Below are 25963 nucleotides of genomic sequence, written 5' to 3'. Positions count from 1 at the left end.
GTCAATTCGTTCATTTCGTTCGTTGAATGAACCAAATGACTCGAAAAAAGATTCGTTCATTTTGATGAACTAGTTCGAACAGGAGAGTCACGAACGCACATCACAAAACAGAGCATTTGAACTTATAAAACTTAATCTTTGTTTTTTTTTTTTTTAAATGACCGATCGTTTCACTTGATAAGACCCTTATTCATCGTCTGGAATCGTTTAAAGCCCTTTCAACAGTTTGCAGTTTGCACTGAAACTGTCATTTGGACCTTGAACCGTTTGGTTCCCATTGAAGTCCATTATATGGAGAAAAATCCTGGAATGTTTTCATCAAAAACCTTAATTTCTTTTCGACTGAAGAAAGAAAGACATGGATATCTTGGATGACATGGGGGTGAGGAAATTATCAGCAAAAGTTTTTTTTTAAAGTGAACTACTCCTTTAATCGGACATTTGATTCAAAATAATTGCAACAGTCAGCCTACCTTGGGTATTTCTTGTTTAGTTTCTTCATAAAAGCTTCGACTACAGACAGCGCTTCCGATTCGTCGAGCAGCAGGTTTCCAGACACATTACACTTCAGATCAATCCAATCGGAGCGCATGGCATACAAATCTAGGGGTTTAGCCTTGAACGTCTGAGACCACTTGACTTCCACGTCAAACACAGCCTTATTGATGAGGTCATAGTCTTCTTCCTCCGAGAAACCATGATCCACCAAAGTGTCTTCTTCACCTCGTCCATCGTCAATCTCTTCTATATGTATCGCACTATCCTGTATCTCATTTCCCCTTCTGGCATCATTTACACCACCCCAGTGCTTATGTTCTTCTGTGGACGGAGAGGAGAGGACCCACGACTTGTGCTCATTGACATTTTCATATGATTTGTTTTGCTGTGGATTTTGGGTGATTGGGAGATGATGTGCCACTTTTGCATGCTTGATGATATTGTTGTCATCTACTACAGCCTTTTCAGGGTTGTCCTTCAAAACATGCACAGCTTTTTCCGCTTCACGTTTTGGGTGTTTGGTCCTCATCATTGCTTCTGCTTTGACTTCATCCCCATCCAAAGATGGTCGTTCATCTGCACTGTTCTTCTTCTTTACTTCTACCACATCTAATGAGTTCTTGGGTGCTTTGTTTACATGTTCTCCCAGAAAGACTTTTCGATTACCCATCCGATTTATAAGGTCATGATGTTCATTTTGGACCTCATCAAACATGGCAGGGTTGGTCACCGAACTTTCCTTCAACTCTTCGACTTCTCGTATGTTCTTCATGGGAATATCTCCGTCTCTGTCGGCAATGGGGTTTGGATTTCCATCGCTACTATTGCCCTGATGGGCTTCAAGTGGGTGGAGCTCAATTCCACCATCCTGATGGAGCGATTGGTCCATTTGATGTTTCACGTCTGGCCTCCAGCGGCCTTCTTTCAAAGCTGGTCCTGGATTCTGCTGATCAGGTATCTTCTCCATGTAGAAATCCTGAATCGGTTGTGCAACCACAGAGTCTTTTTCTTTTCCCTGGTCAAGGGTCTTTACTTCAGAAGGTGCATTTTGTAGGTAGTGTTGGTCCTTCAGGTGTTTTTGAGGGCGTCTCTTTTTCTTCCTTCTCGGTTGGTGCTGTGGTTCCTCTGGGAGGTTCTGTGGTTCTTCAGGTGGTTTTAGGATTTCCTTAGCTTGGTTGTCTTGGTCTATCCGTTCAAATCTGACATCAATTTTCCCATCTTGCCTTTTTTTTCTGATTCTGCCATTTTGCTGGACAGAGAACAGTTTGCGTTGCATCTGCATTGAGTAATCGTAATATTGGCCATAATAATCTTGGAGAACCTTGCTCCTCTCCATACCTCCCTCCTGCTGCTTCTTCTCATAATTTCTATCTCCTACAGTGAGATTAGGTCAAGCATGAGGTGTCTTGAAATGGGGAATAAATATTTTAACTCAAGAGTTAAAGACAACAAAACTGACCCCCTTTTATTACATTTACCTGATCTTATTACACACAATTCATGATTTGTTATTATTAATGAGACAAAATTTTTTGTTTTTACAGTGATGTGAATAAGTTTGGACACCCATGCTAAAGTTGCCTAAAAAGAGGGGAAAAAAATCATCTTTTGGATATTGAAAAAATTAGGAAAAATCAAACCTTTTAAGGACACCAATTTTCTTTGTGAATGAATAATGTATCATAAATAAATAAATGTTCTTCCTTAAAATACAGGGTGCATAAGTCAGGACACCCCTATGTTAAATTCCCATAGAGTCAGGCAGATTTTTTTTTTTTTAAGCCAGTTATTTCATGGATCCAGGATAATATGCATCCTGATAAAGTTCCATTGGCCTTTGGAATTAAAATATCCCCACATCATTCACCATGCCTAGAGACACCATGATTTGCATTGAAAGATGATCTCATGGAAAGTACCCCATGCCAATCTCTAGGTGTGGTGGAAGGTGTGTGATGATGTGGGTCTATTTTAATTCCAAAGGCCAAGGGAACTTTATCAGGATGCATATTATCCTGGATCCACGAAATAACAGGCTTTTAAAAATAAAAATCAGCCTGACTCTATGGGAATTTAACATAGGGGTGTCCTGACTTATGCACCTTGTATTTTAAGGAAAAACATTAATTTATTTATGATACATTATTAATTCACAAAGAAAATTTGTGTCCTTAAAGGTTGGAGTTTTCCTCATTTTTCTAATTAAGGCATTAAGATCAATATCCAAAAGATGATTTTTTATTCCTCTTTTTAGGCAACTTTAGCATGGGCGTCCAAACTTATTCACATCATTGTATAATTTCATAAAATTAAATATGCTTGATATAAAAATTAAATATGCTTGTCACATTAAGGAAGTTAAATGCATTGAGAAAGTTGTTTTAGTGTTGTCTTTAAATGTAGATACACCATGTGTTTGCTGTACCGTTGAATTTGATGAACTCTTCGTTTTCAGGTAGATCAAGTTGAATGTAGTTTGAGAAGCCATATCTGAAAAGAAATTATTTGATTTGAGATCATAATACACAAGATGCATATGATGATAAACCAATGACATCATTGATTAACACACTACATGACTGTGTGTGTGTTTTCAATCATCTACAGATTGTTCACAGCCATTCAAATGTTTGAGTTTTTTTTAATTAATGATTTTAATAATGTTAAAAAAATATTTAATGTAAAATAAATGATCAGCTATTAGAACGATTTCTGAAGGATCATGTGACACCAAAGACTTGAGTAATTATGCTGAAAATTGAATTTTGCCTTCACAGGAATAAATTACATTTGAAATATATTCAATTACTTAAAATTGTAATAATATTTCACAATATGATTTTTTTTTTTTTACAATATTTCTGATCAAATAAATGCAGCCTTGTTGAGCATAAACATATGAATGGTAGTGTAGTTGTGTGTTTACCTGTCCAGGTAGTATGAATTTGCACGGTAGAAACATTTGTTATCGCTCTCCATGTGTGTGAGCCGTGTGTAGTCATTGGGATACACATACGTCAGGTGCACCTGCATCAGATTAGATTGATCAAGCTCATATGCACAACATTCATCGCTTTGAAAAGGAATGCTATGAAATATTTGTTTTGTTTTATTAATGTTCTATTTATTTATATGTGTTCAAGCACTTACAAACTGCAGGCCCTGGTAGCGCATTAGAGGATATCCCTTTATGATGTAACTGGGGTTATAGATGCAGTCAGGTAAAACTCCCTGCAAACGCATCCTGTCCAGTAATGGAACTACACATACAAACACACACAAACAAGAAAGACAAGAATTAACACTATTATTATTATTATTATTAAGATGCACAGTTACAGACTTTATTGTATTAATTCTACAAACTGAAGGCTCTAATGCAGTGGTTCAACCAGAAAGTCAGAGCAAACATTTAAGGCTCCAATAATCTCTAAACTATAAATCTAAATGAAAATAAACAAACTCAATAACTGAAGAGGATATAGTTCCTAAAACTTCAGAAATCACAAAATGGATTGTAATTCATTAAATGTAATACATCAAGATACTCAGACAGTATCCATTAATAGGGCCTTCCAGTCGAAAAGGTTGAGAAACGCTGTGGAAATGTCTCTTTTGCCACAAGGTGGCGCTGAATTCATGTTTTGAATATTATATGTTTTACTTTGCCTTGCCCACAAGCAACTTTAAAGGGTTAGTTCACCCAAAAATGAAAATTCTGTCAGTATTTACTCACCCTCATATTGTTCCAAACCTCTATGTGTTTATTTGTTCTGCTATACACAAAGAAAGATATTTGGAAGAATGTTTTAATCAAACAGATCTCATTCCCCATTGACAAATAAACACATAGAGGTTTGGAACAACATGAGGGTGAATAAATACTGACAGAATTTTCATTTTTTGGATGAACAAACCCTTTAAGAAGTCAATAAATCACAAAATTTAAGGAACAAACATACAACTAGAAACAAGATGCAAATATAAAGTGATGGATCATTTTAATAATCATAATAGAAAGCGCTATAAGATTTATTTATTTTACTGCAATAGAACTTTCTTAAATCTGCCAGGTCCACTTTATTTGAAAACTCACTCTCATGTTTTAAAGGGTTAGTTCACCCCAAAATGAAAATTAAGTCATTAATTACTCACCCCCATGCTGTACCAACCCCGTAAGACCTTCGTTCATCTTCGGAACACAAATAAAGATATTTTTGATTGAATCTGAGAGCTGGATCAGTCCTACATAGGATGCCTAAGGGACTGGCTCTTGACGGCCCATAAAGTCATTAAAGAAAAGGTTTAAATATTCCATGTGCCTACAGCGGCTCAATTATAAGTTTATCAAGCGACCAGACTACTTTTTGTGCAAAAAAAAACATAAATAACGACTTAATTCGACTATTATATTACTTCCTTATGGGCGCATGCACGAGAACTGAGACGAGGACGTTCTTCTCCTTCGACTACTTTTTGTTACCGGCTGCTCCGCTTAGGAGTTTTACCGCCCCCTACCGTATAAAATGATGATCCATATATAAGGCGCTCCGGATTATAAGGAACACTGTCATTTTTTTTAGAAGATTAAAGGCTTTTAAGTGCACCTTATAGTGCGGAAAATACGCAAATTGAAAAGCGTATGTACAGCGCGCATCTTCCTCTGCTTGTAAACAGAAAGTTTTGCGCTTCCAGCTATATCAGCACATCATCTTATACGGTAGGGGGCGGTAAAACTCCTAAGCGGAGCAGCCGGTAACAAAAAGTAGTCGAAGGAGAAGAACGTCCTCGTCTCAGTTCTCGCGCATGCGCCATAAGGAAGTAATATAATAGTCGAATTAAGTCGTTATTTATGTTTTTTTCGCACAAAAAGTAGTCTGGTCGCTTGATAAACTTATAATTGAGCCGCTGTAGGCACATGGAATATTTAAACCTTTTCTTTAATGACTTTATGGGCCGTCAAGAGCCAGTCCCTTAGGCATCCTTTGTAGGACTGATCCAGCTCTCAGATTCAATCAAAAATATCTTTATTTGTGTTCCGAAGATGAACGAAGGTCTTACGGGGTTGGTACAGCATGGGGGTGAGTAATTAATGACTTAATTTTCATTTTGGGGTGAACTAACCCTTTAAGTTTAGTGTTTAATGGCTCATCAGGTCTGCGTTGTTAGTGGATTATGTTTATTTTGACTATAAAAATTGTATTAAGTGAGTGAGAGTTTGTGTCTGAATTTCTCACCCTGATAAAACGAGTCTCGTGGATCTGCTCTCAGCATGTCCGCTCCATGGGGCGGAGTCTGGGATGACCTCTCGGGCGGAGTCACATGACTGGCAGTGGTCTGAGGAATGTGATTGACAACTCCTGCCTTCAGAGTGGACTCATCTGCACACACAAACACACAACCAGGTATATACTAGTGTTTGAAACGGTTATCGATATAGTTAAAAATGATATACTGTTTTTAATACTATTAATATAATACAGTATTTAAAAAAATAGTATGCAGTGCACTTCCATTCCATTCTAAACATGGTCCGCATCATCATCTGACATCCCTACAATATTCAGAGAAAAACGTAAACATACACGCATGCGATGTTGTGTTATTCTACTATTATTTATATACAATTACAATATTTAGTTTAGCTTTTATTTGCATATTTTTAGTTTTCATTTTAGTATTAGCAAGTTTGCAATGCCTTTTTTAACCCCCCCTGAGGTCAAGCTTTTAATGTAGTTCTATTTGTTGTTTTTAATATGTTGTCAGACTAACCATGTGCAAATTCATCATTCTGCTTAAAACCGTAGTGAACCAAAGACAGTCTCAAAAGCGCGGTTTGAAACCCTTGTTCTCTACGTCACAACTATTTTGTAACCAATCACTAAACTGGGGAGTCTCAAGAGAAGCCAGGTTATCCCGGTATATTTTGCTGAAAAAAAAAAAGGCTAAGTTGTTCAAAGGGTTTGTAAGGATGCTGATTTTCAGAAGGCAGCTGTCTAACTCTTAGATGGCGAACGGGAACATATTATTAGCTGTTTGTGTCAAGCAAAAGGCTACTCACATTAATTACAGTTGTGTGTTGTAGAGAGCGACACATAAAAAAGCATTACCATTCTGATACATCAATTTGAAGACAAGCCTGTATAATTCACTCCACTTCCACTTATTCTAAACCCGTTTCTGGTTCAAGCATATATGGATGAATTAAGCTAGTATTTCTCTTGCCATTGTGCAGCGTTTACTACAGTAAAGTTGACAGAGTGGATCTGAGGTATTCTGAGCTGGAGTGAGTGAGTGAAGGCAGAGCTAAACTACATAAAAACTACATAAGTACTGTATACATTTACAAAGAAATGAACGCAAAGGGCAGCTGAAGCAATAACACGAAAACACACACAAATGCACTTTGTGCAGTGGAGGCTACCCCATCATTAGCTCTATTTTAGGGCGTGTGTGTGGACAGGAGCAGCTATTCCAGGCATCCTAACACTACCCTGACATTTCTGCAACCACGGCCCAAAATAACACACACACACACACACTCACCGATATAGAGAGAGATGAACTTGGAATCGATGATTGAAAATCCGTGTCCAGACTGTTTGAGCTGCCACTGTAAGTAAATACAGGCAGTGTCATAACAGTGTACAACAATCACAGCGACACCCTCAGTAAACACACTCACCGCAACCTCCACATGGTCCGTTCCTTGATCGTTCTGTTTATGAATGAGCTCAAAGAAATATTTACTGGTCTTCTGAAGACTGTAAAACACAATAAACAAAATGTGAAACATTCCTCATTTTGTAAGAACTACGTGCAAGTACTTTCTCTTCGAGAATTTGAAGATCTATGAAATTTTTACATGAAGCTTTTAAATATAATATTGAGGGCTTGGAGTCAGAGTGGCTTTTAACAAACTTTACAGGAGAGACAAAACAAAATTTTGACCACACTTCAATCACCTGTATTATTAACCTTAAACCACAAACTTTGCAACCACAGGCATACTTACATGAAATGAGAATTTAAGTAAAAAATGTATGGCATTTTAACACAATGAACATGTTCTAAAACATTAAAAACAAAAAACAAAAAGTCAAATACGTCAGATACAGATTAGCTGGATCAGCACTGTTTGTGTGATTTGAGCTCCGGAAGCACAACCGATTGACCCATTTTTGTTTCGATTTGAAGTATGTTACTGAAATGTAACCTTGAACAACATTTGTCACTCACATTCATCATGGAGAGGTGTGTGAGCATTTCCCTCAAGCATTATGAAACACAAACACCGCATTCACTTACGGAATAAGATCTGATTTCTGACTGGCGTATTTCCCATATTCCCCTGGGGCGGTCCATTCTCTACCTGTCTAAAAATGAAAGAACAACACAAAGTTAAGTGCATCCATTTTACGCACCTGCACAAAAGTAATTGTAAAGTCAATACCTTTCCAACATAAGCACGAAGCTTGAGATTTCCGGGATTCTCATCGTCGCTGAGCCAGAACTCACTGTTATCATCAGACGCCACTGCAAACAGAAAGTCACCTGTCGAACACAGGGAAGAATTAACAGCGGAACAATAGCACACAATCTGAATGTGTGTGTGTCAGAGAGAGACGTACAGACCATCACTATAAGGATGTATGTAGCCAAATATCCTGAGTCCATAATTGGTCCAACTAGGCGACACAGCAAGTTTCTTCACAGTTGAACGATTCTACAGAGATAAAAAAAAAACAGTGTTATCATATGCAATATGCAATGCATACAAATGTAATATTGCAAGAAAAGTATGTTGCTAACAGTGTTGTTATTGTTAACTAACAAATTTTGAAGAAATTAGAATAACTAAATAGAAAACAGAAAAAGTCAAAGTACTAAAATTAAAATAGTTTTAGTAAAAGCTATAACTAATATTATTAATATTATTAGTTATAACTAATATGCTATTTTATTTAGCTAATAAAATGACAAAAGCAGAAAATTCTAAATATTAATATAATAAAATAACACTGCGATGTTTGATCTTGTTTTATAGTAGAGTATTTAGATAATTTCTGCTATTTATTAATGTTCTCAAATCATTTAAATAACCTAGGTCTATTCTAGAAGTATTTCATGTAAATGTATGATCAAATTTATTATAATCCATTTTTTAAATTAGATTGCAGTCTTATATCAGAAATTCTGTACATCCCATTTGCTATCAGATTTTTAAATGTTAAGGCCAGTTTCAGTATGTGCTCCACCAATAACAGTAGGTTATTAAGCAACAGAAACGGCCATGTAGTTCCTACTAGCCATTTGTTTTAGTCCTTAAAAAAACTATTTCTTTAAACAATATCACAATTAAATCTGCTCACACGATAATCATTAAAAGGGTAATATTTATAAATGATTTTAATAGAAATTTCTTTGAATGCTGCGACTGTCATGTTTGCTGAAACCTTGTGAGGAGATGAAACCTCCCTCGACAAAAACCCAATTGGATTTTCCCATTGGCTTTTTAAAGGATTAGTTCACTTTTGAAAAAACTTTTGCTGATAAATTACTCACCCCCATGTCATCCAAGATGTCCATGTCTTTCTTTCCTCAGTCGAAAAGAAATTAAGGTTTTTGATGAAAACATTCCAGGATTTTTCTCCTTATAATGGACTTCAATGGGAACCAGGTCCAACCGAGGTCCTTAACGACAGTTAATAACAGTTTCAGATGCAGCTTCAAATGTCTTTAAACGATATCAGACGATGAATAAGGGTCTTATCATGCGAAACGATCGGTTATTTCAAAGCTTATTCCAAAAATGTAACTTTTCTAAGGACAAATGCAAGCCTTGTAATATATTGTGAGGCGCGTTTGCAACGTCACGTAATACGTAATTATGTTCAAAAGGTCACGGGCGACATAGCCGGAAGTTCAGAATCAAAATCGTCCGACATCGTTGTTTTACCTTTTAATTCCTTTTTTGTAAACGGCATTTGAGTTAGTTTTCACGTTCAACCTATGCGTTCAACTTGTAAACACTCTGACTCTGTACTTCTGGCTACGTCGCCCGTGACCTTTTGAACGTAATTACATATTACGTGACGTTGAAAACGTGCCTCACAGAATGGAGAAAGGCTAGCATTTGTCCTTAGAAAAGTTACATTTTTGGAATAAGCTTTGAAATAACTGATCGTTTCGCATGATAGGATCCTTATTCATTGTCTGGTGTCGTTTAAAGACATTTGAAGCTGCATCTGTAACTGTTATAACTGTCGTTTGGACCTCGGTTGGACCTGGTTCCCATGGAAGTCTATTATAAGGAGAAAAATCCTGGAATGTTTTCATCAAAAACTTTAATTTCTTTTCGACTGAGGAAAGAAAGACATGGACATCTTGGATGACATGGGGGTGAGTAAATTATCAGCAAAAGTTTTTTCAAAAGTGAACTAATCATTTAATTAATGCTAAAATCAAGCTCTGTGATCAAAAAAAGTTTATGATTCTTGTTTATGAAAAGTTTATGATTCTTCATGTTTTGTCCATCAAGATAATTATCACAGATGAACAACTTTTGTAAATTTTGAAGCCTCAATCCAGTGGCCAGAAGTAAAAAGCTAAAGGTAAGCTATAAACAACCTACACTGCCCCACAAATTCTACGTCACTATCACTAGTTTCCGACAACTTTTTCGGGTTTTATCTAAAAACATCTTACCAGAACATTTGAGTTTATAAGAGCAGAGATCGATTATAAGAATAAAGAAGCCGTAAAAGCGGACTAGCTTATCTAATCGGTGCGATGACGTTTAATGTCCCCGACTGCCTCTGTTTTCCCATTAGCCACTTGATAGCAACCACCTTTTTCAATACTTATGTAACAGCTTCAAAAAAAAAAATCACGAGTGGGGTAATATTGTTATTTTTTATGTTGTATAATAAAACATTAAAGTGTCTTGAGCTTGTGTTCACCACAGACATTTAATCAAAAACGCATTAAAAAACCCATTGACTTCGGGCTGATGGAACCGGAAGTGCTAAAATGCTAACTTGCTTCACGGTTTTGGCCAACAAAGGGATGTCATACCTGCACCACTCTATTACTAACCCTGGGCACATGGTCGCTCATTTAGAATACTCCAAATATATTAACATTCGAATGAGGTTAAGAACAATTCCATGTGCATACACATGTTGTGTAAATTAGGCGGAGATTTTTCATGAGAAGGTGTTGTGCAGGTATGTGTTGAAAAGTAGGCTATTAAATTCAAAAAGTGTATATTTGACAGCTATATAACCTACATGAGGATATAGTGGATAATGTAGATTCTTCCGTAGTTGAGCTATAGATGAGCCACACCAGTCCTCAAAGATGTGAAGATTAGCCTGTCCTTTATACTGCAGCAAAACACACACAAACACATTCATATATTAAATGAACAGATTTTTACTTTACAATAGTCTATACAATTAAAATAATTCTTTGGATAATTTGATCCATCAGACTTAAAAAACAAGGGGGAAACATGTTTATGATTAATGAAAGTCTATGGGGCAAGACACTGCACTGGAATAAACATTAAAATACTATTTCAAAAGTAGAGCTACAAGAACTAAACATCATACGTATCAGCATGAGATCGGTCACAGTTGTGATAAAAACTCTCTGTGCAAACTTATTTGAACTAATGAAGTTGAACAATGTGATATGATAAGTGACTGTCTGTACACTTTACATTCATTTCTCTTTATAGCTTAAATAATACACATTTTTGTAAATAAGAATTAAAAGGAGAGTTCACACAAAAATGAAAATTCGGTCATAATTTAGCCAACTCACCCTCAAGTTTTTCCAAATCTGCATTGATTCCATTCTTCTGTTAACCAGACAATTAATGGTGGCCATTGACTTCCATGGTATATTTGATGTTAGTCAATGGCTACCATCAACTGTCTGGTTACCGACATTCTTCAAAATATATTATTTTAAAGCTACACCGTGTAACTCTTTTAGTTTATTCTTAGCTAAAAACACTTAGTTCTTTCAAAAATATATATGCTCATTAATGTATATTTACTTTGTTCAACTAATAAAGTTTTCTCGTGAGTGTATAATATGGCATTGAAAATACATACGGGGTAAGGGGTTCTAATGTCGGTCGCCATGTTGCCCCTCCATCTTGAAAGTACATTAGCCAAAGAGGGACATACCCGTTAATTCAAGCTTCGCCTTTCGCGTTTACGTTTGAGTTAACAATCGCGAACAAGGTCGAACTGGAAGCCATGTTAATCTTGGACTACATTGGCCACCGTAGGAGTTAAAACGAAATCGGAATTGAGAGGAACAGAAACTAATATTCACTGGATGGTCATATACCTTTTCACCTCTAGATGGGGGTAAAAAATCACACAGTGTAGCTTTAAGTACAACAGAAGAGAGAAACTCATACAGGTTTGGAACCACTTGAGGGTGAGTAAATGATGACAATTTTTAAAACATTTTGGGTGAAGTACTCCTTTAACAAAAATGCAATCTGCTCAGTTAAAGCTTAGATTACTATGAAGCACAAATTATTATTTTAAATCCCCAACTAACATACAGAATGAATAAAAAATTGTACAGCTCAGGTGTCATGTTTAAAATAGTGTAGTGACACCAGAGACACACAGAGTCATGCTAAAATTAACAAGACAGCAAAAGACTTGCCAAAGACACACAGAAAGAGCCATGGCCAACATAGAGGCAAATGTTCTTGTGGTTTAATACCATCATCCTTACGGCATATGCACATAAACATATGCATACAGAGCTCTGAGTAATAGAAATATTACAAACTATTACACTTACAAAGTACCAAAAATATTGTAGTATTAAGGCTTTACATGTATATGTACATACCAAGGTAATAAATGGTAAGGTACTTTGGTATACTTTATAGGTACATAACAAGGAAATACTTTTGTTTTGAATATACCATGTTTTTGGACATGCAGCAACACCGTTAAACAATATTTTTGGAAACCACGGTAAACACCTTCCCTGTGTATTTCTGTCATTGTGGCCGTATCTTTACCTCCATCCTCCATGTCTGTTGAGTGTTTTTTGGTATCCAGATGTCTTTCTCACGATTGTCATCTTGAGCCTGTGAAACACAAATATTGCATCCCACAATGCAATGTACTCAAGTTTTTATTTGTCATTTCACAAATGAACCAGAAGAAATATCAACCATGATTTTTTATCTTTTTTTTGTGACTTATAATATTTCACTGGCTACTGAGAGAGTAATGTTTTTACACAAAACAAAAATAATCTTTTACCTGAATTTAATAATCAATAATGGAAAATAATAATTTCCAAGATTATAACTGGACTCTAGATGAATGAAACATGCAACATGATGGAGTGTAACTGAGTTTTTACCGCTCGTCGAGCAGCAGCTTTTGGCCTGGTGACGCTGCAGATGGTTACGTCTGAAAGAGAAATAGAGAAAATATTTACTCAAGTAGACAATTAATTAATTAAACCTGACTGACCAAGTGTGTGTATGTGTGTGTTTGATCAATGACAGTGACATTAGTTTGCCATTGATGGTTTGAGATTTCTCCAGATAGACTGAAACTGATTCCATGTTCACATAAATCTTTAAAAAGGAAAAAGAATTAACTTACACACCATCACTCACTCTCTCCCTTACACACACTTTCACCGTCACTCACTCTCTCCCTTACACACACTTTCATTTTGACCCCAAATTAGATTAAATGAAAAATATGAATTCTATAGGCAATCACAGAGTTTAAACTGGCTATGCGGATCCATTTATAAAATGCATTTATAAAATTTATAAAATGAGTTTCCCAAAATGCAAAGATGTCATTAGAATTTCCTTTTTCTGTTCATTATTCATTATTTAATGTCATGCATGACAAAGCATGCTGATTTCCTGGTGCTATATATATATATATCTTAAATTTATTTATATTTTTTTAATATTGCAGAGGTTTCTACCAAACTTCTGGGGCCAATCTTGTTCCCAAATTATGGCTGAACAAACACACAAACATAGTTTACTATTTTAAATTAGCACATACTATGAACTATTGTTTAATATATATAACGCTATTAATAATAACTATAAACTAGGGATGCACCGATATTGGCCGATACCGATAACCGATAATTCTTTATACTTAAAAAGCCGATAACCGATATATTGGCCGATAAATCTAAATCCAAATTTTTATTTCATTTTTGGGAGTCTGATTACAAAAACAAAAGTCTCACCATTAAAATCCATACCCCAATCACATCATATAGTTTACATGGACTATATGACAGACTTGTGCTGCACTAAACTGTAATCTCATTTTTTGTCCAATCATATTTCAAGCAATTCCAAAGGAAATAATACATTAATTATCAGCTTTAATATATCGGCCTAATTCTCTTATCAGGCCGATAACGATAACACTAAAAATGAACATATATCGGCCGATACCGATATGGCGGCCGATATATTGTGCATCACTACTATAAACTAAAGCTGCACAATTATTCGGTAAAAGATTGCGATCTCGAAGCAAACACCCAAGTGATCTAATTCCTAAATAACAACGATTCACCTGTGACCATTAAAACTGTCAAATAAGATCACAGTGGAACATTAAACTCTACGTTAGTTCAGACACTAAGCCAGAGAGAGTTGTCATGTATGGGTATGGAACAGCTTCACAAACAGTCTGTTCAACCATACTTCTATGTTACTCCAAACATTCAAATTACCATAGAAGTACAGGCATAAAGTTTATATATTCATCAAGTAATAAAACTAGTGAAATCTTTATGAGTGAGTCATTGAATCGTTCATTCAAACTGATTAAAAAACTAATAAATTAAATATTTTTTTAAACACACTGCAGCAATAACATTATCAGAATCTCTAGTAAATTGTTATTCTGTTTAATTCTGTTGTCTATTCAGAATCATAGGAGAAACAAGATCTCTAAAATTGTGATTCCCGAGAAAAATGTTTATTCAATTATGTATTAGCTCGAGGACATCCCCGAAAGGACATAAAAACAGACTCCTGTTACATTGTTTGGACACCTGTATGTGCATTGTCCCTTCAGTCACATTATACAGTATGCGATGAAAAACAAGTTATTCAAGTTTCACTTAATTTTCTTGGTAGGAAGAATGGGTATTTTGACATGGCATTCTTCGGACAACTACTGACTTTTGGCTGACAAACATCCTGCTATGTTGCAAGCTTTTCAAATAGACAGTTACAAATGAATGCACACATTACATACAAAAACTTGTATAGTTAATTTACACATAATCTATCTGCAAATATTTACAGCAATTTTAGCTAAATTTCTAGATGTAACTCCCTGCAAAAAACAGAGAGTGTGTGTGTGTGTGTGTGTGTGTGTGTGTGTGTGTGTGTGTGTGTGTGTGTGTGTGTACAGAGAAGTGCAAGTGTGCTTAACCTTGCACATTGGTGCTATAGCAACAAGGAACACAGGAAATGACGCCTCGGCTTAAAGAAGAAAGGGTCACCTGACCCCCAGCGCCACTGAAAACACACTGTGGGGAGGGCCGGGGCAGACAGGCTATTATGGTCTGTGTCTTCAGGTGTATTTGCACACTGGGTGGTGTGTGCACTTTCCATAGCGTGTGAGCAAGAACAAATGAGTTTAAAGAAGAGACCCTAAGGATCTCATTTGCATGTTCAAAGTGTGTGTTTTAGCAAGCAACCACAATTTGCTTCTTTGCCTTTCTCCATCCAAATCCCTTCTTTCACTGTTCACCCAAGAAATCACTGGTAGCCCCCAGAGGAATGTCGAGTTTGTTTAAAAGAGGGTAGAAGCCCCAGGGCTCAGTGCAGGACAGAGGAGAGAGAGAAAGCGAGAGAAATGGGGTGTGAGAGAGAGAGAGCGCGCAACAGAAATGGAACGAGACTACAGTAATGCAGGTCTCACCCTGTAGTCTCGTTCCATTTCTGCTCCATGCACCTGGTCTTTGATGATTCCCCACAAATATAACAAAGAAATCCAAGGTCCGAGCTGGGACCACTGGTGCAGAAATAATCAAAGGTCAAAGGTCAGTCACAAGGCTGCGTCACCTCACACTGACTTACGAAGTTACGATGTCGCCCCAGTGTGTCTAAACTGACACACACATAAAATGTAGGGTTGGACACATGGATGAACTACAGTCATTCGAAGAGCAAGTTGAACAAAATTGCTCACTGCCAACAATCAAAACAATAGAATTATGCTTGGTTTATACTTGGAGTCCGCACAAAGTCCGAGTTGAGAGACCCCATTTTGCATGCCGGATTAGACGGAATTTTTTGTAACTTTGTGAGCAGCTCCGCTTCCGAAGATGCATGATTTGAAGGGATTCTGGCCGAGCAGGAACATCTGTTACTGGCATCTTACCGGCACCCAGTTTTGGATTGTTCTAAATTAATTGCTTGACAAAATGAGCCTACACTTGGACAAATCGGCCCTTTTAAGGAAAATAAAGTCTATGTTTAGTAAAAATGTTCATGAAATTAAATGAAAACGCTTAACTTGTCACAATGTCTCAATTAATAATCTCAAGGTTTACATGATTGTTTGGTTGTCTTATTGCATAGGTTTGGTGAAGTGTAATAGATTCAGATTATTTTATTTCATGCCATGTCAGCAGTTTCAGCTATTTTCATGGCAAAAAAAATAAATACAACAAAAACAAAACAATTATAAACAAGAAGGCATAATCTCATTAAATATGTCCTTCAAAGAAGTAACTTCATAAAAGAGCCTTCTGCTTGCGTTAAGTCCAGGGCAATCTAATAAAAAATGTTTGACAGATAAGGGAATTTTACAAAACATACATAAAGTTGGGTCTTCACCTTTAAGCAAAAAAGCATGGGTCAAACATGTATGACCCATACGGCATCTGGTGTAGACCACTTGGTCAAATCAAGTTTTAAAATTGGTAGAAAGTCTGTTTGTTATTTCCGGATGAGTTTCATACAACGTATTATTCTTGCACAAATTCTACTCTTCTTGCCACTTATTTAAACTATATCAGTTAATAATCGGCCTGATATCTGATGGAGGAATTTGACAATCATTAACTTCCTGATTAATAGCTTCCTTAGCAGCGGCATCAGCTCGTTCATTTCCTGAAAGTCCAACATGTCCTGGAACCCAGCAAAAAAATAATAATACTGAAGAACTGATTTTGTAGATTATCCACTTTGGTTAATTAAGATGCAATCCACTAAAGGGTGATCAATTTTTAAAGTATCCATTGCTTGAAGGCAAGATTTAGAGTCTGTAAAAATTGTAGCATTTTTTTGTAGTGTATTTTCGATATAGTCCAAAGCTAAAAGTAAAGCACGTGCTTCAGCAGAGCATTTTCCGTGAATACGGATTCCATAGCATTGATGTCCACAGTCACCATTGCTGCTATTTTCCACCTTCGAACCATCTGTGAGTATAGGTACGTGAAAAGGGAATTGGTTTCTTATGTCCAAATTTTGCTGTCTATATACATTTGGATGAGTCACTCCTTTCCTCTGATTAGCCAAATCCAAATTGATATTCGGCTTCTCTAATTTCCAGGGAGATATAGAATTGAATTGTATTTGGTTTAAAATGTTTAAATTTACATTCAAGTTCTCCAAATGTGGTTTAATACGAATTACCAAAGGATCTGACGCTTTTAGGTTTGCTCTCATACAAAGGAGTAAATTGTGGGTTGAAGACTAAAGAATAGGCTGGATTGGATTTATTTGCCTTTATTTTGACAGCATATTGGAGTGAGAGTTTCAATCGTCTATTTTGAAGTGAAAGTTCATTAGCTTCAATGTACAAACTTTGCACTGGCGAAGTTCTAAATGCTCCCAAGGCAAGTCGTACTGAGTCCAGCATCTGCTTATATGATTTTCTCGCCGAATCATATATTATGCTTCCGTAGTCCAGCCGGGAACGAATTAGTGTTCTATACGCCTTATTCACGGCAGCGCCATCTTTGATTTTTAATGAGAATGAAAGCGCGGCTGTGAGGGATAGATCTGCATCTCTTCAATGGGCTGTACTGTTATTTATTGTGTTTTCGGATTGTTCTGCTTATAAAACACTGGAAAAAATATATTTCCAAGAAATTTCAGTTGACAAAAAACTCCCGACAATGTAAGCTGAAAATTGTAAGTAATCTAGCCGCTTTATTCAGTTTTTTACAGAGGATGCCATTGGAAACACGGTACGTCTATCCCTCACAGCCTCACTTTCATACCTGTCATGGCGCTGCTCTGAATAAGGTCTATAGAGTCTCAAAAGAACAATGTAATCTGCTCCCCATTTTGTTTTTACTAATACTTTCATTACATTCATAGCTTTAAGACACCTGTTCTTTAGTGATTTCAAATGAGGAATGAAAGTCATTTTGTTGTCAAATAGAAGACCCAAGTACTTGATTTCCTTAACAACATTAATCGGTTCTCCATTAATGAAGAGTTCTGGATCATGATGAAGGGATCGCTGGATACAGAAGTGGGTACAGACTGTTTTTGATTTCGAGAATTTGAATCCATTTTCAAAATATGTGAATACATAACTGCAGTTGCCTTTAATTGTACTCATGTTCTTCCCACTATAACCAATGCAGAGATCATCCACATATAGGCTGCAGAATATATTAGATCCGATGATATTCTCAATGCTGTTTATTTTAATGCTGAAAAGAGTGACAGAGAATACTACCCTGAGGTACTCCAATTTCTTGTTTGTGAATATCTGACAAGGTGTTTCCTACTTGGACTTTAGTGAAGTGTAATAAAAACAAACACCGTCATGTGTGTAAATTTCTCCTCAGATGGCTTAAAGAACAATTACACGGAGTCAACAGTCGTTTCAAAGAATGATACAAATGGCGAAAGTGATGTTTCATCCTTACCACCCCAGGATGGCCCAAATGCAAATCAGATAGCACCCAGTAGCAAATCTTGGTTGGAACCATGATATGACTCCCCCATGTTAAACATCCTTGAACAACAGTGAGCTCATGGCGATGTGTCACAAAGGGCAGAAAGCCTTGAGGTATCCCTTTAGATTTTGGGAACCGTCCAGTTGAAACCATGCCCAGAACAGGTGACAAAGTGGGATCCTTTAGGGTGTCACGTCTAATTTCAGCACTACTGACAGGCAGGGTGGCTACCTGGGCAGCAGAGAACCCATCCACCGTGTCTGTTTTTTCCGTGTGTGTCACTAGTAATGGCAGCCGTGACAGTCCATCTGCATTGGGATGTAAGCCTGCTTTCTTATACTCAAGGACATAATGGGCGGCTAATATCAGAGCCCATCATTGCATTCTAGCTGCTGCCAAGGATGGAATGCTCTTGTTGGGACTGAGAATAGACATTAGAGGTTGATGATCAGTAAAGAGGGTAAACCTTCTTCCGTATAAGTACTGATGGAATTTGTGAATTCCGAAAATTATACACAGGGCCTCACGCTCGATCTGAGCACAATTTTGTTCGGCTTTACTAAGTGTCCTGGACGCAAAAGCAACCGGCTTTTCCTCTCCATCAGGACATATGTGATATCAGCGCCCCCATCCCATATGAAGAAGCATTACAGGCGAAACTAATGGGTCATTTTGAGTACCGCTGATGAAGTAAGGAGATCCTTCACTTTCTGAAATGATTGTTCACATGCCATGCTCCAGCAACATTTCTTTTGGTGAAAGAAAGACATGGACATGTTGGATGACATGGGGGTGAGTAAATTATCCGCAAAAGTTTTTTTAAGAGTGAACTACTCCTTTAAACTTCCTCTCGTGCTTTCTTTCTCTCTCAAAGGTCCGTTCTGCTTCCGTTCACATTTTTCAACATTTTTTCGGGTGGCGATTTCACATTAAAAGTGTGAAAGCACAAAAAAGCACTAAATAAAATCATTCGTGTCTACCGCGCCGCAGGAATTTTTTACACGCGTAACACATCTTTGCATTGACTTAACATTGAAATCCCTCGCGCCAGAAGTAGGGCTGTCAAACGATTAATCGTGATTAATCGCATCCAAAATAAAAGTTTGTGTTTACATAATATATGTGGGTGCACTATGTATAATTATATATATACACATATATATATAGAAATACACACACATCCATGTATATATTTAATAAATATTTCCATGTATATACTGTATATACATTTATATATAATTTATATTATAAATAAATATAAATATTTTAAATAAATAATATTTTTTTCTTAAATATACATGCATGAATGTGTATATACTATATATATATATATATATATATATATATGAAGAGTTCAGTATATAAGTTCAGTATATGAAGGGTTGCATAATTTTGAGACTGCAGAAGTCATTCAAAGTTGCATTTTTATTTAAATTTGGGGAAACCACTTTTGTTGTGTTGAGCTATTTCAATTACTTTTGTTTGATTTGTTCATTGCAAACAGCTGTAAGTCTTTAAATTTAGTCAATAAACTTGATTAATTTCGAAAAAAAAAAAATGCTGTCATCATTTATTCACCTTCATGTTATTCAAAACCTGTAATACTTTATTTAAAGCGGATTTTTGTTTATTATATTTATTAATTATTGTCTATACAAAGGAAATCAATGAGATCTAGTGTTGTTTGGACCGTTGACTTTCAAAATATCTTCTTTTGTGTTCTGCAGTAGAAATAATTTCATTCAGAATGGTAGTGACATTATGGTGTCATTGTTGGATGAATATTTGGTAACTGGTCATTTTCACAGATCTGCGTGACTTCTAGGTTATGTACAACTTTGACAATCGATATGTCATGCATGAGCAATGGACTCACACATGCCATGTTTTCACTAAACCAAAATTATCCCAGTGTGCCAGGAGGGAGTGTAAGCAAAGCACTGCACACACACTATACTGCTGCCTTTCTTAAAGTACCAAGACTAGTAAAATGAGGAATCGCACCATTTTAAAAGCAGGGTATCGTGATACTTTTCTATTACTGGTATATTGTGCAACACTTATGGTAATTTCAATTCATGTCAGAAAGATCATATTTACGAGTTGAACGCACATGTACAGCACAGCAAAGTTGTATACAAACAGAAAGCTCTGGATCTTTATGAATTGGAGGCATGTCAGTGAGAAATGTGGCATACAGTGGCTTCATTAATTAGTTAACCCTTGCACACGTTTCGATTTCTGTGCACACCCTGTATGGAGCGGGTCAAATTCACCCTAATTGGATTCAATACAATTCCTCAAAAAATCACACTATGAAAAACAACAAAGATTTAGATACAAACTGTAAATTTTTCATATCAAAATTTGTCAAACATTAGAAAACAATATAATGAAAATGAAATGTAATTAATATAATGAAAAAAAAATAATGAAAATAAACAGTATACTGACTTTTATGCATATGTTTTACGTTGTAAAACATTTTTTTTTTACATTTTATGCTTTGAACATCATAACTAAACAGTTCAATTTAAATGTAATTAAAATGTTTCATTTTCCTAAGTTAAGACCTAGTTCCCCATAGTTTCATTCAATTTCTGTATCTTCAACAACATTTTCCTCAATCTCAGAAGCATCCTCTAACTCTGAAACATCCTCATATGTACCAGAATCACAAAAACCTGTGAAATTACTTATTTTATTGTCAATCTTTTGGAGATAAGTTTTTCCTGTTTTTTATTTTGAAGTCTCATGCCACACTAAGTAAAATTCTGGGAAAGCTCATTATTCACTCACAGAGGAGTGAGAAACCAAACATAACAAAAACATACTAAATGTTTTTTTTTTATTAATTGTTTGGCTCTGTAATAATGCATTTGAAAATCCTACATAAATTTTTGGGTTAAAAGCTAGGTATTTCAGATATACTGAATATAGAAATGAGAGCTTATTTTATCTGTGTCTGACAAAGATTTCCATCTGTAATTTGCAAATAATTTGATAAATTTAATAAATAATTAAACACTGTGATTTTAGCTTTTTTCAATTGTGTTTGGTTAGACCACTTTTAGATACACTTGCATGTTAAAACTGGACAAGTGCCCTGACATACGTAAAATAAATGTTTTTATTTTGTGTCTGTACAAATTGACCCGCGAACACCACGAACGTAATATTAATTTTGTTTATAAATGTCAAAACACAGCAGCATGTTCAAACTTTGCATGCATGTTCATGATAATACTGATAGATGAAAAAAGTCACAAAATATCAAGAAAAAAAACAAAGGTTTAATATTATTTCAGGTAGCTTGAAAAAATAAGCGATAGCTCATTTTTACCATCTGTGGCTGACAAAATATTTTTCTGTATTGAAATAAGTGGGAAAAAGCTCATTTTTTAACTTCATAAAGTAAAAAAAAATAAAAAAAAATATATAACCAAGAAATGTTATCATTTTGGGTCGGTATAGTTGCTTTAGAGCTTTACAATATGTGGGTCAAATTGACCCGCGAACATCACAAACGTAACAGTAATTTTGTAGATATATGTCAAAACACATCAGCATGTTGAAACACGCATGTTCATCATGATAAATGAGAAAAAGTCACAAAATATCAAGAAAAAAAAATTTTAACCAGTATTTCCAACAACTAGAAAATGTAAACGGGTCAAATTGACCCGCAACATAACACAAGCAAAGCAGAATACACTAGATTCACATTCCTTGTTCGACATTTTCTAGAAATAGTTTAAAAACCTTGCTGTATTTTTGTGTAGTTAATTAAAGGGTTGGTTCACCCAAACATTTATCTTTGGAACACAAATTAAGTCATATTTTGATGAAATCTGAGAGCTTTCTGACTATGAATTAATGACAGAAATTTCATTTTTGGAAATTTCCTTTAAGAGTAGGTACACCGCCATTTTGCTCATGGGCAAAAGTGACTTAAACACACCTGACATCGTAAACACAACTTCGCAACTTGTAAATACGAACTTTCCAGGAGGACTCGAATGCATCATTATGCCAAGTGCAAACCAATCATTTACCTCTGTATTTCTTTTGGAAATACAGGAGGAACAAGGAATTCGGATCGAATTCAAGAGTCCTCCACCCAATCAGAATTAGAAAGAGTGCAAGCAAATCTCAACTAGACAGCTGTTGTTTATAATCTGATTTTGTGCAGGTCAGTGTGAGTTTACTATTCAAATGTAATTTTAGATGCACATTATCAGGCTGATGTCCAGGTGGTGTGACATTGGTGTTGCTCCTCTGGTCTGACACTGACCTCAAACAAGATGACAAACCCCTACTGCAGGTCAGAGCTCACCTGACAGCATGTTTCCTAAATCACATAAGCTTCTCTTTGTATAGACTTTGAAATATAGGACCAATAAGAAAACATGATTAAAATGTCTATAAGTTAAGGTGCCTGAGTCAGAAGAAAAGTAGAGGAGACACTGAGTCACTATGGGAATTGGTAAGAAACACCCTGTTTTTAAGCTGGTGTAAAAAAAAAAAACTAGACCAGAAGGGCAGAAATAAGCAGCCTGATGTTCTCTGTTTCCATACACATTAAACATATCCTTGATCTTATTAACTTAATGTATTCTGCCCTTGCGTTACATTGTGCTGTACAATAATAGAACCAATTCAACACGACAAAGAACAAACTCACTAAGATAACAAGATCAAACTCCTAATACAACAGAAGAGATTTTACAAAACACTGGAATGTAAGTCGAATGGACTGCAAGTAAACATTATAACTGTTTATATAATCCACAGTTATATTAATTTAGTATAACTGTGGAATATAATGGGTAAACATTGCAATTAGAAAATGTATGCATGTAGAAAGGAATGCAATTGCAACAAAACAGATACAGAAGGTGATTGTAGAACGGAATCATACTTGTTGAGATTGGCCAAAACTACCTTATTGAGTGTTATCTATATTAACATTAGCTAATTTATTATTAAATTATGATTAACTTGTGTAGATGATAATAAATTAACTAATGTTAATACCACTTAACAAATGTATTATGTAGTTGGATATGATTTGAAGAGCGAAATGATAATGACCTAAAAGCATTAACCAATATCAGCTAATAATAAAATGCCCAATTAAATATAAAAATATTCTAAATAAAACATGTTAAAAAGATAAAATATTTGATTTGTTTACCTGCATGTCATGTGACCATTAAAAGACGCCATGCGTTATTTTATAGGTTAAATGTGTTAAACAACAACAGCAACAACAAAAAGTTAGGAAAGTTTGGGAATCCCTGATCTAGATGAAAAAATGCTGTAAACATGTTGTTTATTGTCCCTCCACGATCCCTAATCTACGGTGGCCGAGAGGTGCAAAACAAATCACAATTATAAAAACAAAATAACAAGTCAGAAAATTTTTGAATTGTTATTTTGTTTTTATAATTGTGATTTGTTTTGCACCTCTCTCGGCCACCGTGCTATTCTATTAAGTAGGGTTAATGAATAGGGCATTATTGTAAACATTTTGACTTTACTATTTGATGATTGCCATTGCCATCATGAATGTGTAAAGTAATGAGTGGACAGGTCATCAGATGTCTGTCTGTCTGTCACTCACCAGTGCTGCTCCACTCGCTCGTGGCCATGAACTCCAGATAAACCGCCAGTAACGCGACCATCAGCACAGCCCAGAACACAATATATCTGCCGTTGCGCTTGAATTTCCGCACCGGGAGAAAGTTGAGCATCATCTTTACGTCCTTGAGGCTCCGTGTGGATTAGAGAAGTTGAAAACCACTGGAAGTATCATCGATACATGCATTCCCGGTTACAAACCCTGTGTGAAAACTCAATCTCTCGTCACACTCGTTCACATTTCCTTCTCTGTGTCTGGGATATACTGCGTCTGCAAATGTCTCTCAAACATCAGTGCAAGCACAGGTTGAAGAGGCCACGCCCTCTGGGTGACGACGCCGATCTTCTCAACAGGTAAAACGAGAAGAAATTCAGTTTCGAGAAATATATCCAAGCAATTTCCTTTTTAAATAACTCCAAATTATTGGAGTTCTTAATTGGAGCTGCATTCTTAATTTATTTTGTTAAAGGATAGGCCTACATTTTGACGAGATGTAATATTTTATTTTTATTATTGTTTTTCTCTTTATTCTTATCTTTTTATTTGTTTATGTGATTTTCCGTTTGTGTCTTTGTTTATTTGTTATAATTTGTATTTTTCATTTATTGTTAAATGTACAGTAGTCTGTACAATTATTAGGCCTATGTAATTGTTATACCTTGGATACACAGTGCTGGTCAGAATTATTTTCCCCCTATAAATATGATGGCTGTAAAAAATAAATCTTCAGGTCAGGGACTGGGATGGCCATGACCATAGAACGTTTGAAAAGTAACTGACACTACTGGAACTACAAACGGGACCGGTTCTATGGTCAGATAGCCTACATTAGCTTTTTGGCAGCAAACACTTAATATGGGGTTGGTTCATATACAGGGGCAAAAAGTACCCCATGTGTAAAATGAAATACTCTGCTGTATCTTTAATGTTGTGGGCCTAATTTTCAGCCAGAGGTCCTGGACAACTTTTTCAGATACATGGCATCATAGATTCGATCAAATACCAACAGATTAAAAAACTAAACCTGACAGCCTGTGCAGGCCATGTTTAGATCTTCTAACAGGACAATGATCCAAAAACAAACATTAAAATCAAAACAAAAATGGGTCACTGCACAAAACATCCCAGTTCCTGAACCCTATAGAAAGGTGTTCTCCAAACTCATCAGGCATTATAGGAAAAGACTCAGAGACATTCTTTGATTGTCTCCTAAATCAACAAATCTCCTTCTCTGTATGGGATTGTCTCCTAAAAGTCATTTAAGGAGGATGAATGAACATGTTTGGATGTGTGCAGTGCGGCTGGTCTGGAAAAACCTGTATGACCTGCTGCTGCTGCTGCTGGTGGTTTTACATACTATATATTGTTTCCGGAAGAACTTTGCATAAGCCATTAAGAGAGTGAGTGAGTGAGTGAGTGAGTGAGTGAGTGAGTGAGTGAGTGAGAGAGAGAGAGAGAGAGTGAGTGAGTGAGTGAGTGAGTGAGTGAGTGAGTGAGAGAGAGAGAGAGAGAGAGAGAGAGAGAGAGAGAGAGAGAGAGAGAGAGAGAGAGAGAGAGAGAGAGAGAGAGAGAGAGAGAGAGAGAGAGCACTGACAAATAAACACATCTACCTGGGGACTTCACTGTCTCTAATGACCAATGTGTTACCAAGTTACACACCACAGGCAGGGAGAGAAGGGCTCAAGCTCACAACATTTTATTTAACCCTATATGCAAACGTTTGCAGTATTTTTTTAATATAAATTACCTGATATTTCTCAATTTAGATATATGCGAACCCTTTTCCTATTTACTCATATTAACACCCCTAGTACTTTACGGTCAAACGGTTTGTCATTAGCT

General features: G+C 36.0%; 1 protein-coding gene across 2 annotated transcripts in view; it reads right to left on the bottom strand.

The window, feature by feature from the left end:
• The window catches only part of b4galnt3b (beta-1,4-N-acetyl-galactosaminyltransferase 3b), a 34104-nt gene extending 9706 nt beyond the window's left edge, over positions 1–24398 (bottom strand). Inside the window, exons 1-14 of one of the 2 annotated variants that reach the window (XM_039654298.2) lie at positions 24104–24398; positions 12913–12962; positions 12563–12631; positions 10791–10886; positions 8134–8224; positions 7952–8052; positions 7807–7874; positions 7184–7262; positions 7045–7111; positions 5736–5879; positions 3649–3758; positions 3425–3525; positions 2924–2988; positions 474–1872 (exon numbers count right to left, since the gene is read on the bottom strand). In XM_039654298.2, the coding sequence (XP_039510232.2) occupies positions 474–1872; positions 2924–2988; positions 3425–3525; positions 3649–3758; positions 5736–5879; positions 7045–7111; positions 7184–7262; positions 7807–7874; positions 7952–8052; positions 8134–8224; positions 10791–10886; positions 12563–12631; positions 12913–12962; positions 24104–24236 (2573 nt within the window). In that variant the 5' untranslated portion in view covers positions 24237–24398. Of the gene's footprint in view, positions 1–473; positions 1873–2923; positions 2989–3424; positions 3526–3648; positions 3759–5735; positions 5880–7044; positions 7263–7806; positions 7875–7951; positions 8053–8133; positions 8225–10790; positions 10887–12562; positions 12632–12912; positions 12963–24103 lie in introns of both variants that reach the window. The other variant, XM_089135460.1, reaches the window with a different exon arrangement.
• Between the last annotated feature and the right edge of the window lie 1565 nt (positions 24399–25963).

This window comes from Pimephales promelas, chromosome 10 (assembly GCF_988280905.1).
Source record: "Pimephales promelas chromosome 10, fPimPro1.hap1.1, whole genome shotgun sequence".
NCBI lineage: Eukaryota > Metazoa > Chordata > Actinopteri > Cypriniformes > Leuciscidae > Pimephales > Pimephales promelas.
The sequence above is the reverse complement of the archived record's forward strand: the minus strand, read 5'-3'. Positions and strand labels throughout refer to the sequence as shown.